The 14,196-nt window shown below is 36.1% G+C and overlaps 1 protein-coding gene across 3 annotated transcripts in view; it reads left to right on the forward strand.

Moving 5' to 3' along the window:
• XRN2 (5'-3' exoribonuclease 2) overlaps window positions 1-10,240 on the forward strand; it is a 115,270-nt gene extending 105,030 nt beyond the window's left edge. For all 3 annotated transcript variants that reach the window (XM_024559838.4, XM_053925948.2, XM_071221802.1), the window contains 3 exons: window positions 2,469-2,532; window positions 7,486-7,624; window positions 9,701-10,240. In XM_024559838.4, coding sequence (XP_024415606.1) covers window positions 2,469-2,532; window positions 7,486-7,624; window positions 9,701-9,766 — 269 coding nt within the window. In that variant the 3' untranslated portion in view covers window positions 9,767-10,240. The remainder of the gene's footprint in view (window positions 1-2,468; window positions 2,533-7,485; window positions 7,625-9,700) is intronic.
• The last annotated feature ends 3,956 nt before the right edge of the window (window positions 10,241-14,196 follow it).

Here is a 14,196-nt window from a genome sequence, read left to right on the forward strand (position 1 = left end):
AGGAGAAAATATACAAGCTTTTTTCTGCATTTATTTTTCATAAAACATTAAGATGAGTATTTCTGAGGGCTTTTCTTAATGAAAATGTATTATTTTTTAATTAAATTTATTAGTGATCCAGGATGGAAGCTTCTGTGAGTACCAGAGAGAGTATGTATGCTTGTTGTTGTTGTTTTTTTAAGATTTTATTTATTTATTTCCAGAGAAGGGAAGGGAGGGAGAAATAGAGGGGGAGAAACATTAGTGTGTAGTTGCCTCTCACATGCTCCCTACTGGGGACCTGGCCCGCAACCCAGGCATGTGCCCTAGTCTGGGAATCAAACTGGCAACCCTTTGGTTTACAGACTGGCGCTCAATCCACTGAGCCACACCAGCCAGGGCGAGAGTATATATTCTTTAATACTACCATATATAAAGCAACACTATGGAACTAGAATCAAGGAATTAAGTCTTAATTGTGAAAGGTGGCATGTTTTTCAGACTGACCACGATTGTGGGACGTGTGAAGTACAGCATTAGACAGGAGTCTGAATGAAACTCACTTTATTTCTTTCAACTTGTGTTATATTAGCTTATTTTGTATATGCAACACACTAAAATAAAATACTTCTGGGAACATATTTAACTGATTTTCACTAAACCTAATTTTTGTACATAATCTGAATAGACCAATGGACTGCAAGTTTAACAAAGTAATGACCAGAAAAAGTAGCCCAAATGTTGATTTTGCTTTCATAGATTGCTTTCTCACTGAAAATTACATAATGTGTTAACGTAAGTGTATCTTGAGTTTTTCCATAGAATTAAACCACACAGATGAAATGATGGTTGTCTTCTAAGAATTTCTGGTTTTACCTCCTCTAATTATGATTTTCTGATATTAGTAGTGATTCAGAAGTTATTCTGGGTCTACACTAGTGATCCATCTTGCCCTGTTTTCTGTGGATTGTATAGTGATTAGCCTTCTAAGTTTGCATTCAGGTTTAGAATATGTAATGACCATTGTGCAAACTCCTCAGCGTTGTTTCTCAGTTTGACTGCTACTAGTTTGATTTTTATGAGGTTAAAAAGTGTCTTAATTCAAATCAACTAGATATGCCACTTCTCCTTCAATTTAGAATGGGATTCTTCTGGGAATAATGGTGGTGAAACCTTCCTTGTTCCTTTCCAAGAGCAACATCTCGTGAGTTTGGCTGCTGTGGACCTAGGGGCAGCAGGCTATGGAGCTATAGATATCACTTATCACAGCTGCTCCCTCAAGGGTAGCTTGTCCATCTAGGAAACTTTCTTCAGTCTAACAATGACAGCTGAGTTGAGGTGGGAAGAAGCCCAGGGCAGAAATTGCCAGTTTTCTCATGCAGCCATGTACTGAAATTGTTCCATATTCTCCTTTGTTGGGGGCTTCTTAAAACACAATTTCACTTTTTTCTCTTTCCTTTTTGTTTTAAGTAAACCCAGGTCGCATTTGTTGGTGGGGGAGGATTAGAATTCCAGAGATAAGCTTTCATTTCTTCTTTCCTTTAAAAAAGTAGTTTTGAAAAGCATGTTTCTAGTTTGTGTCTCCATTAAAATGTGAGCCTGAATACATTATGGTAAGCCTTGTTGTCCTTGGGTCTCAGGAGTGTGGAGGAGGTTACTGTCCTCACACAGTGAACTCATTAGACAACTCCTGGAACCAGCTGTTTTAATTAGGTCACACGCAGACCTGGCTGAAGGGTGGCCGAGGTGACTACAAGACTGGAGACCAGAGTGGTTTTTGGTTGATACCAGCCTACTGAGATACTGAACTCCCCTCTTGACCAGTGTTGTAGAGTGTTCCCTTAATCCTGCTTATGTAGTGGAGCAGTAGCCATTTAATTGTTTCTTATAGCTGTATGTAGCTAGTTCAGCTTTGTGTTAGGGGAAGAGTTTTGACTATCAGAAAACAATAGAAAAGTGGGTGGTCCCTTTATTAACAAGTCTTTCTGGCCTGTGTTGGAGAGATTGTGTGCTCTCTGCTGTATGCTATGGTAGCTAGGTAAGTCAGTGTCCCTTTTGAATTAACACATTTTATGGAGAATATTTCAGGATTTCTGTTATTCAAGTTACTGTATGTTAAGTTTGTATTTATGGGAAAAATGTATTCCCGTTAGCACAGCACTTAAAATATAAATGTAAAAATATACATGTATACCTTTACATACACATGCACACATAGAGAAATGTGAGAGTTTAATGACCAAGGTTACTAAAACTGTTCCATTACCAAAGGAAAAGTAATAAAGTGAACAAACTTATTGACCCTGCTGGTTTTGTATGTTTTTCCATTTCCAGTCTATAATTATATTAGTTTATTTAGTTTATATTGTCTGAATTTTTTGCAAGATTTTCTATAAAATGCATAGGTAGCTGAATAGTGATTACTTACACACACACACACACACACACAAAACACAACTCCTGATAACTCTTCCCTGTTTATTTTCCAGATATGAGGCCCCAGGATTCCTGGCGTGGGCCTCCTCCCCTTTTCCAGCAACAAAGATTCGACAGGTAATAATGAAACAAACAGCACTTTAAAATATTTTTCCACATCAACATTTAAGGTTTGTGCTTTCTGTTTGAAATATACTTTTTTCCCTCTAAGCAGTTTCTCTTGTGCCTATCCTTTAGGAAAATAGATGGTTAACACATTGAAGTAAAAGGCTCATGTTTATATACTTTCCTACTTTTCTTGGTTCTTGGCCTTTATTTTGTTGAAACTTTTGAGGTGCCCTGAAAAATGCAACAGAGAGAGCTTAAAATTGTATTAGGTTTTGGGATCACTAAACAAATTTCTTTTTAGAAGGGTTGTGCAGCTTAATGAGGCATAACTAATGGTGTTCCACTTCTATCATTTCTGTGCCGGCAACACAGCATTAGTACAGACTAACCATTGATTCTTGCTACAAACCTCTTGAAGTCCTAATCAGCTTCTTTGGTACAACTTCTTCAAGGCTGACAAGCCTATTGTATGGCAGTGTCACTGTAGGTCAGTAGTTATTAGTTGCCACTGAAAACAGTTTCTTTAACTACTTAAGACTGAACTGAATTAAACGCAGAAGGGACTCAGAAGAGGATTATGGGATCTGCAGTCTAATAAGTACCATGGACTAGGGCGAATGTGACATGGTTTAATAACAAGGGATGTTTGACATGTGTTCTTTCATTGGTAAGTTGTGTGCTTTTAAGTCAGTTGGCCTCTACATGACAAGACAGCTAGACATGTTATGAATAATTATATTAACATCTGTAGAATAATTTCTGAAGGACACCTGTAAAATCTATCATTTTATGCTAGTTTTGTCACCTCAGTGCTAAAACATGATAGTGCTAAGCCCCATCATGGTAATAAGGCTTTCTTCTTTGCCTTCCTAGTTTTAATCTGTTTTGTCCCCTTCTCCTCTAGCGTTTTTAGCAGTCTGATCTGTTCACATCTAAAATTGTTATGAACACAGTTATAAATGTTGCACCCCTTTTAAGAAAACCTTTTCTTCAGAATCTCCAAAAGATAAGAGACTTTCAAAAGGATAAAAGAAAACGTGGTATTCAACTGTTTATTAATAAATAGTATCACTATTTATTGTAAGCTGCATTTTCAATTTAAGACAACTGAAAATGCCTGTATTCGTTTTGTTTTCAATGTAATTGCTCAAAGCACACTGATGTACTATTTCCAATCCTCAGTTGCACCATTTCCCAAACAGAAATTAAATGAGTAAAGGGTAATTTTTTCCCAAGTTATATATTATCATGTAAGAGCTCATCTCTTTAAATAACAGTCTTTCTGAATTGCTTTTGTCAGGTTTAATTTTAAGACTTGATTTCGCTACCCCGTTGCTTTCCTTTTTACCATATTATTAATAATTGCTAGCTAACATTTATTATCTGCTTTCAAAGTGTCAGCACTGTGCTAATTATGCTTTTAAACACACAACTTCACTCATTCCTCCTAGCAACCCTTTAAAGATGTTATTTTTACAGATGAGGAAACGAAGGCAAAGAGAAGTTCAGTAGCTTACTTAAGGCCTTCCTTCTGTACTGTTCTTTACTAAGAAACTTTTCACTTGAACAAAACTCATCAGAATACTTGTTTTGAGCATAGTATTATAGTAAAGACACAGGGACTTAAAGGATGTAAAGGACCTACTTCCACTTCTGAGGCACACTTTGTTTCCCAATAGCTTTTCTTTCCTCTACATATTAAAAGTTTTCCTAAGATTATCACCAATGTCCTGATGTCCATCATATTTTGGGGGGGGGGGTCTGCCCTAGTCAAGTATTGGTATTATTCTGACTGACTTTGTGAACCTAGCATATTAGGTACAAATTTTGTGAGGGTTTTTTGGTTTAGTTCTAGTCATAAACTTAAAATCATGCCTTTAAACAAAAGTTTAATGTGAGCATAATAGAATTCTGTCTTATGTCTTAAATCATGGTCATTTAAGAAGTAAACCATTGATTCATAAACAGAGTTTGAATGCAGCCATCCTAAACTTCATTAGCCTATTAGTAAATGCAGTACATCACTCATTTTGGTAGCACTTGTTAATCATTCCAGGCTTACAAAACATAGAGGAGAAAATATAGTCAATGTGACTTTGCTAATATGTCACAACTAGTAAATAGTAGAATTCTTATTAGAACAAGGTATTATTCATCCTTATTTCAGTACTTTTCCACTGCACTATTTTGAATGTTTGGTTGAGAGTCCTGTGGAAAAGAAAAATTTTAGTGTACCTTTTTTTCTAAACTATACTATTTTTTTAATTATCTCCTCTTTTGAGATAGCATTTATAATTCATATATTCATTTCACTTAAAAATACAAGAGGAACACACACAACCCTTGCCTCTCCATGCAAAGACAGCCTAGTGTTAATATATGCAGAGATGTCCAGCACTTGGCATCACTTGAGTTCTGGCCCATTTTTTATGTAAAGAAGCTTCTCTTTTCTGGCCATATTCAAAGTAGCCATTTAGTGTTTAGTAGCTCAGTTAGTCATGGAAAAAATCTTTAAAAACTCTGATTTGCCATGCCTATAAAAAACAAAAACCAATCCAAATTGGAGTCACTACTTCACATTGCCAGCTACTTTCCAAAGCATTAATTTAGATACTTAAGAATATTCTTGCTATCCATGATGCCAAATGCCTCCTCAAATTAGTTGCCTCAATCAGTAGCTGTTAATTTTTAAAAGTTAAATGTATTAACCCCAATACTTCTATCACATATTTAAATGTATTTTCTAAGGCAAATTTCAGTTTGTAAACATTTACAAATATAATAGTATAAAAATATAATAGGATAGAAATATGATAAACTTGTGGAAAATAAAAAACCTTTATGCCAGTAAAGGGCAAAAAAAGAAAAAAATCCTGTCCCTTGTTCTTTCTGTTTAATTTTAATTAGGTTATTTTATGACAATTATCTTTGTCAAAAACATTTTAGATAATCATTTTTTTAAAGATTTTACTTAACTTACTTTTTAGAGAGAGGGAAAGGGAGGGAGAAAGAGACAGAGAGAAACACCAATGTGTGAGAAATACCCTGATCCGTTGCCTCTTGCCAACTGGGGAACCCGGCCCGCAACCCAGACCAGGAATCAAACCGGTGTTTTAGTTCGCAGGCCAGCACTCAATCCACTGAGCCACACCAACCAGGATTTCAATAATCATTTTAAACAAAAAGGAGAACTTTGTGTTTTTAAACTGTGGCTTTGTTCATAACCTATCTATAGGTCATAAAATTATGTAAAGTTACATTTATAATGTATATTTTTTATACTAGCAGATTTACCTGTAACCCAATTGAGTTTTATTGTAAAACTGAAAAAAAAAATCAATCATAGTTAATACAATGTGTAAGTTGCATTTTTCATGTGTGGGTTTTGCATTAATGCCCCAGTTTTGATGAACAACTTTGGTACAGCACAAATCTTCACCCCTTACTCCTGCAGAGACCGGAAGAGACCATTCCTGTCTCTGCCTAAGGAGCTATTATTACTAAACAGATGAGGCATTTTTGCTAAAGTATATTTGTATTCATAATGAACCCGAAAAATAAGTAAAGGCCCTGCAGATATGCATGTTCTTTCTGAAATGTAGATTTATTTTTTATTTTATTTACTTACAGCAAGTTATATTATTAGAGCTTTGGTTTCACTACTAACCGTGAAGAATAGCATTGGCCTTTTAAGAGTTCTTCAGAGAGCTATTCTTCAAGCTATCACACAAAAATAACCATCTTTAGTGTTTAAAAAAAAAAAAAATAAGGCAAGCCCAAGTAAAGGGAGGAGATTGGGGAGTAGAGAGGATGGTTTCAGACTTGAATAGCTTTGAGAAGAAAGCATTTATCCAATGAGCCCAACTTAGGGTTTTTTTTCCTAAGACCCAGGAGATGAAATTCATATGCTGATACAGTTATAACTGATTCCAGCTCATCGGTGCTTTAGCAAATTTAAAGTTTGGTTGTAATTTTTCCTAACATCTTTAATGGCCCCAAAGCTTCTAATTTTAAAATATATTGGAGAATTTTGCTTTTGTTTATTATTTATAGTGACTATTCTATAAAATCGAAGTTGATTAAAATGCCTCAAGGAGAAAGTTACGTTTTAAATGGTGATTGCCTTTTGAAAGTTGTCTTTGCTACATTGTTTATGTGATAGTTTTAAATTATGATTTCATACATCATACCTGTTGCTTTGTATCTGCAATGTTAAAAAAGGCACTTGAAGGCAATTAAAACATTTCTTTTTGACTAGTAATCTGGGCCAGCAAACTGGGTTATAATAGCTGTTGAATCTGTGTTCCCATGTAAACTGTACACCAAATGCCAGTCAGCCCATACCAATTAGTGCTCATGTTGCTAGGTCACCGTGGTCAATTGAGAGCTGCATCAATAGAACTTGAAAAGGTTTCCTCCCGATCAGACCTTCTGACATATTGAGCAGAATAATGGATGGGAAAAAACAGCCAAGTTCCCTACCCTAGATTCAAAAAACTCAGCAGTAAGAATTCATTTGCAACCTGCAATTAACTAGAAAGAATAGACTCCAAGAATAAGTCTGGACATTTTAAAAAATAAAGCCTCATTCTCCTGTCTTGTACATGTTTACTCTGTAGATAACATCTTAAATGTAGCCAAGTTGGAGATCTTGGTCCACATCTTTATATGACTAAAAAGGAAATTTCACAATTGAAAATGAACAAAGTGTTTTTTAAAGTCAGGCCTTTGTGAATTATTTGAGTTTTAAACACCCTTTTTAATAAATGCTGATACTTCATGAAACATTAGACTACACTGGCTATGTGGGATTACAAAGGCCACTTTGATATTACATATCCCATATGACAAATGCAGCAGAATCGGATTTTCCTAAAATTTACATATGATAACCTTCCAGTTTTAGGCTTTGGGCTGTATAACATGCTTGACTTTTAATGCACACATGATGCTTTTCTGCAGAAGCGTTGGGGCTGAACCTCTGCTGCCATGGAACCGGATGCTCCAAAACCAAAATGCAACCTTCCAGCCAAACCAGTACCAGATGCTAGCTGGGCCTGGTGGCTATCCACCCAGACGCGATGATCGTGGAGGAAGACAGGTGATATGGTGTGGGATGTGGAACGAAAAGCAATACTGCTCACTTTCTACTTAGCCATGCTTCTCAGGACTCAGTATTTTCATAATAACATTTCTGGATAAGATGTTAGTAGAGTAGCTCAGCTGAACTTGGGTCTCTAATTAAAAATACATATTGGGTGAGTATCTGCCTTACTAAGTAGATTATACCTTGAAGATGCCAAACAATTTCCAGACCAAAAGCCTTTCTAATCATAGTAATCAGTGACATTTAATACAAATGTGGTCAGTTCCCAAAACACATTGTTTATTCTCTAAGGATACTGCTTTTTGTTTTACTACAAACTAGATCTCTATAATAGATCTCTATTCACTAGAAGATGAATGCAGGAATCTACCTTTTCAGTTGTTACCTTTATCTTAGAAGTTTTCTCTCTTGATTTATTTGACATCTCTCCTCATGGAAGTAAATCTCTCCTTCATAAAAAAAAAAATGTTTCTATATATTTTTCTACAAAATGTAAACAGCTATACATTGAATGAGTATAATAATTTCTGGGTACCTTTAATAGATGTAAGCTTCATTTCTTTTTCTTATAGCATGCAGTTTTAGCAACATTTAAAACTGAGGTCTATTTGCTTCATTCTCTTTGTCTCCCAGCCATTGACACCCTATCCAGTATTAACATGCTCTTGAATCAAATCCTTGCCAGAGAATAGGATCAGAATGCTGTGATTCAGAGTATATGGTGTTTGTGGAGTTTGGTACCTATGGTGATGTGAAGTGGTTTTAAATTGCTTACCTGGTGTTGCCTACATGCCTTTCTTAGTGTTTGCAATATTAATTTTGTAACTCAAGATCTTACTTTGTGTCCCTTGTTCTGATAGCTAAGAAAAGTCTTTTTTTACACTTTTTCAGTGTAGTCATACAAGTCACTGTTCACTTTACAAAGAAATAATCATCTTAATTATCTTTTGAGAGAATTTTGTTAGTTTATTAGACTCAGTTCATAGAATTATACTTTAGAAACCTTTATCATATTGTAGATTGAAACTCTTTATTCTACTAGAATCAATGATACTAGGCAATCTAAATAATATTATTGAAATGACGACATCTTGGAGAATGTTAGTCCAGTCATCTTATTTTCCCAGTCAGGAATTGAAACTCTAAACACTTGCAGTTTGGCAGCAAAGCTGGGAACTTCTGTAATTCTGACCCCAGTCATTGTCTTTCCTGCCTCCTGTAGAGAAGACCGTCCCTTTGAAGGAGCACTCAACTGTTACAGGATGTAAAATTCTTAATCATTTAGGAGATCAAAACCACTTGGTAAATTTATAATTCTTTTAGGACCTTTTGGAAGTACATTTCTTTTTCTCAATCTCTTTCACTGATTTTTATTAAATCACAATTATTGAAGTACTGTTAAATTGTAGCACTTCATTGTTAAAAACAATATAATTGTGACTTCACTATATTTTTAGTGAAGTTTATATAACTAAACAAGACCTTAACCTACAGTGTGTCTTTGAAGGGTCTACAGAAATGTTATTTGCATGCATTCTAAGGTATATTATGGATGTCACTAGTAATTGATTATATAATAATCTAATTTAATGCTCTACTGTTTATAGCTACAAAGAAAAATCCCTAAAATTAATAGTTCTTTAGCTCTTAATTGGCTTCTTGCCTTGGTTAAGGAAATGTACTTTCCTGGTGTAAATGTATGAACAATATGACCTGCCAGGGCTGGTAGGGAAGATTGAGAATTTCAAGGATTTTACACAAAATATTTAACTATATACTTTATTTATGTGGATTTCAAGGAATTTTGAAATTGCTTTTGTTAAGGCTTGTTTGGTTAGTTGTCAGTAATAACATTTGTGCTATTACTAATGTCCAACTTTATAACTAGCTTTGTATAAATAAAGCTGTAGACCAAAAGCACCTGTGTATTTATGGAGACTTTCCATGAGATTTATCTTTAAGACGTATTTGCCTTCTTTATGGTTTATTTTTCCATAGAGATGAAAAATTACATTTCTTTGCAGTGGTATTAATCCAGAATATAAAATTCTTTCATTTGCTTGTTTTCAGGGATATCCCAGAGAAGGAAGGAAATACCCTCTGCCACCACCCTCAGGAAGATACAGTTGGAATTAGGCTTTTGTAAAGCTTTACCAAATTCTTTCATCATTCTACAATTTTATGCTATTTGCGGAAAGATTTCTTTCTCAAGTAGTAGTTTTTAAGAAAACTACAGTACTTTGTGTATTTCTTTTAACTGTATATTTCTACTGATCTGATCTCACTGTTTTATGTTGCTCTCCAAAGATGTGTGTTGCATAATACAGTGGATCTGAATTTATTACTGCTTGTAAAACACTTTGATAGAATAGGAATACTGGTTTTTCATTATGGTTAAAAATCAAACCAGCTGTGGATTTAAAAACACAGTGTATTCTAGATCATCTATGATCCATGCTGATTTTTAATGCAGAAGAATTAGGTATGAACTCTTGAGCTGGAACCCTCAGCCAATGAGAATATATATTGTTCAGTATTTCTTTGGAAACATTTCATTACTTGTACTTGTCTTACGAAATTTCTGGACTTTAGTAAAAAAAAAAGCGAAAACAACTTTGGTCTCTTGTGTTCTTATTCTTTTATAGTATTTCAACTTTGAAAAATCTTTGCCAAGTATCAAGTTTTTAATCAGTTTTTCAGAAAACATTTCATTTCTACAATTAGATGTCGAAAGGAAATCAGTGAAGTAGATGTTAAGATGATATATATGCTCAGCAAGACCACCCAACCAACCCATACATTAGTGTGTCTGTCAGCTACTGATTTGGCTAACTATAAAATCTTTATGAGACTAAATTGTTTACATTTTACAAATTTCATGTAGACTCCTGTACCAGTTATAAGGACTTTTTGAAATTTTTAAGAAAGGTTAAAAAGTGAAATTCATAGGTAAATAGTCCATGCTCCTTAGCATTTGTGTGTGTGTGTATGTGTGTGTGTTATTCATAATAGATTCCAATTTGTACTCATTTTTTTCCCTTGCTACTAAACACACTATAATTCCTTAAATTTATGGTTGGAGTTCACACACAGCACTTCCATATGTGTTTTTATTTGATCACCACAACAAACTGAGATACATTATAAAGACTTGCTGCCTTGTTCCTTCTTTCCATTCTAGCCTAAGATTGTTAAAATAAGATTTCTCTTTGACCTTCTGATTTAGAACATTTTTGCTTTAATATTGGACTAAGTCACATCTGTTAGTCTTATTCTCTGGGGGGGGGGGAATCCCACCTTAATCTTAAAAAAGAAGGTACGTGTATTTTGAAGCTATTGAGTTAATTGCTGTTGATGGGAAAATAGAGCAGAGTCCTTTATTTTTGAGACAGTCTCTCCACTGGGAATTAATACAACCCTTGTGTATTACTTTCACAATACATTAAAATGATAATGCCTTTTGTTAAATTTCTCTAATTTCTCTTCCAAATACTAAAAATATATAGCCACCTAAATCAAGTATTGAATATTCCAAAGGAGCTTAAGAATGTCTTACTGCGTATAGGTACCCAAAGCCCACACTTCAATAGAACCTATATTTTCTCAAATCTTTATTTTTTGGTTTAGTTTAGTATTGTTTTAAGCTATCATGAGTGTGTGTATAAAATAATTACATTTCAACTTGGCTTTTACACAGTTACATGTTAACTGTTCAATTTAACTTTGAAAATTAATGTTTAAAGTGTTGTTTTGGAGACACCCAAGCAAAAAGCCTGATGGAAAAGTTAAGATGTTGGGTTCCCTCTAGCAGATGTTGTGCCCTGACGGACATCTGCCAGGTAGCTGAACCCTTACTTCTGGCCTCAGTTATTTTACCCTTGCTTCTTTCTCTCCTTATATTAACCACCCGCATTCCAAATTGTCCCCATCTTTGAGTGTTCCAGAAAATGTCCTTTATTTCAACAAGCAAAAGCTTTTAAAAACTTTATTTTTAAAAAGGATTTTATTTATTTATTCTTACAGAGAGGGAAAGGGAGGAAGGAAAGTGGGAGACAAACATCAGTGTGAGAAAAATTGATGGGTTGTCTCTCCTCCATGCGGGGAGCTGACAGCCAGTCCTTTGCTCTGAAGAACCGGGGATTGGAACCTGCCACATGTTCCTTTGCAGGACAATGCCCAACCAACTGAGCTACACTAGTCAGGGCAGCTATTGAGAACTTGAAATGTTTAAAACTATAAATATCCCCCTCCACATAATAGGCCAGTTTTAAATGATTAACTGTACTCCATTATATTTAAGGCAGAGTTTTTCAGGATCTTTAAAGATTCTTAAAAATCTTAGAATCTGAAACCGGCCTGACTTTATTGTGGTGCTAAGGGCCCTTACTGAGCAATGGCCTTCCCTTTAAAGATCAAATGAGGTAATGCACGTTAAAAGTACAAAGCCATCTACAAATGACTATTAGATTGCCATTTAACGTTACAAAGGTAAATTGGGTGTAATGACCGGTAGGTCAACTTTAGTGCAGTAAAAGGAGGGATATGGGTGGAGGTGGCAGGCTGAGGCAGGGTTTGGGGCCCTGAGCTCGCATTTTCCTTCGGGCTCGTTGGGAGGTCAGGCGTACCTCTGCGGAGTCAAGGTTCCCAGGCGAGGCGGCTTTCCCAACAGGATGCTGTTGGCGCTTGGAAGCCGCAAGACTGGTGCAATGGGCACAGAGGTGCTGTTCTTCAGAAGCAGGGTCCTGGATCTGCCATCCTAGTCACGGGGGGGGGGGGGGGGGGGGGGAGGAAGCTCTCGGTCCTCGGGGCACGTGGAGCGTGTCTTGCGCCCCGCTCCTGTTCGCTCCGCTGCGCCCCCCGCCCCCCATCCGGTACCCCACCGCTGCCCTAGGAGCCCTGTGACCTGTGAGCATGGAGCAGGGTGAGCGCGAGAAAGATCTCTAACCCTTAAGGTGGTCCTGTGTCCCCGCCGCCATGAGGTTGCCCAAGCCATAACACTGCGGCATCAACTCTGGGTTTCCCGGACGCAGCACCACAGCTCATCAATCTAACCAGTTTCATCATCTCAAATCCCTGCATGAATGCACGCAACCTGAAAGGGAAGAGCGGGAATTGTTCTTCCCTCCATGGCTGATGTTTTAAGTTCTGAGTCTGAATATAACCCGATTTAGCTGTGCTTAAAAATCAGAAATGTAGAAATTCTCCGTAGAGTCCACTAAGATTCCCCATTCCCGGCCGGCAGAGTACCTGCGTGGCACCACGACCTTACAGGACGCTTCTTTCTGCCCACTCCAGAGGGTCGTGGAGCTGAGATCTCGCCAGACTGTACCTGGCGATTTACTTGCTCTACTAATTCTAACCAGGAAAATAAGTCAACGAACTAATAAAATAACAAGCAGCCCACTCAAGTTCAAATTTAATCAATACTTGTGCTGCTTGTTTCCCTCACTGTGTTAATGGAATGAGGCCAAGAGAGAACACGCTTTGATTTTTATGTATGAAATGGGAATAGAGCTATTCACTACTGCAGAATAGTTTGCACAACTTAGAGTTAAGCAAATTAGTCGTTAAACTCCTATTAGAGAAGTCACCCAAACAATTGCTGAAATTAGGTTACATGGAATTTAAAACAGGCATTTCATTCAATTGCAGGTAAACCTTCAAAATCAAAAAAAAAGAAAGAAAACAAAAATCGTCTCCCAGAAGCTTTCATTACCTCCTAATTTAAAAATAATTTTTAAAAGTGATCTTGAAGTCACAGTTATCTCAATATCTCAATGGAGAGAGCCATTTCCTGACCAGATGTTGATGAAGTTCGACATCTGAGTATAATCTTTAAATCCTCTCATCAATTCTCACTAGCAGTAAAGGACTACTTATTTTCTTAATAAAATCTCTCCTTGTTCCCTGTCTCATTGGGTTTGAACATAGCAAGTAGCAGTATTTTAAAAAACTGGCCTGAAATAATTAAAATACTGGTTTTTATCCATGTTAGTGTTGTGTTAAACAGTTCAGCAATATCATTCATGCTTTGAACTTATCTGAAATTTATATTGCCACCATATAATTCATCATTTTCTCTTATGCACAGATTCATATCTAAAAAGTGCAATCTTTGGGTCTTTATGTGATTATTGTCCACAAATTTATTCTAAGAGTCTTTCTAAATCATCAATATTCCATGCAGTTAACAAAGCAAATGTTTGGAAGGTGCTTGCATTTAGTGAACAGGATTGAGTCTCTGATTTGCTTTACATTGAAAGTAACAGTCGCTAGCAGAGTGAGTTTGAACACAACATCAGTTGATAAAAAGTCTGATTGACTTACTTGTTCTGAGCAAAGCTTTAAATAGAAGACAACTGGATTACATCCCCACCCTTCCATATACAAAACACCCTTCCTGTTTACATCAACACTGCACACACACAATAGTTTAATTTACATCCCAATGCAGATTACAGAAAAGTACCTGAAATCCCTGCTGGTCCTCTCCACAATTTTGATTCTGGATTTTGGTTCCTGTGTCTCAATTAGAAAAGATAAGTTAGGTTGTTGTAAAACCCCAA

The sequence above is a fragment of the Desmodus rotundus genome, chromosome 6, assembly GCF_022682495.2.
Source record: "Desmodus rotundus isolate HL8 chromosome 6, HLdesRot8A.1, whole genome shotgun sequence".
In the NCBI taxonomy this organism is placed as follows: Eukaryota; Metazoa; Chordata; class Mammalia; order Chiroptera; family Phyllostomidae; genus Desmodus; species Desmodus rotundus.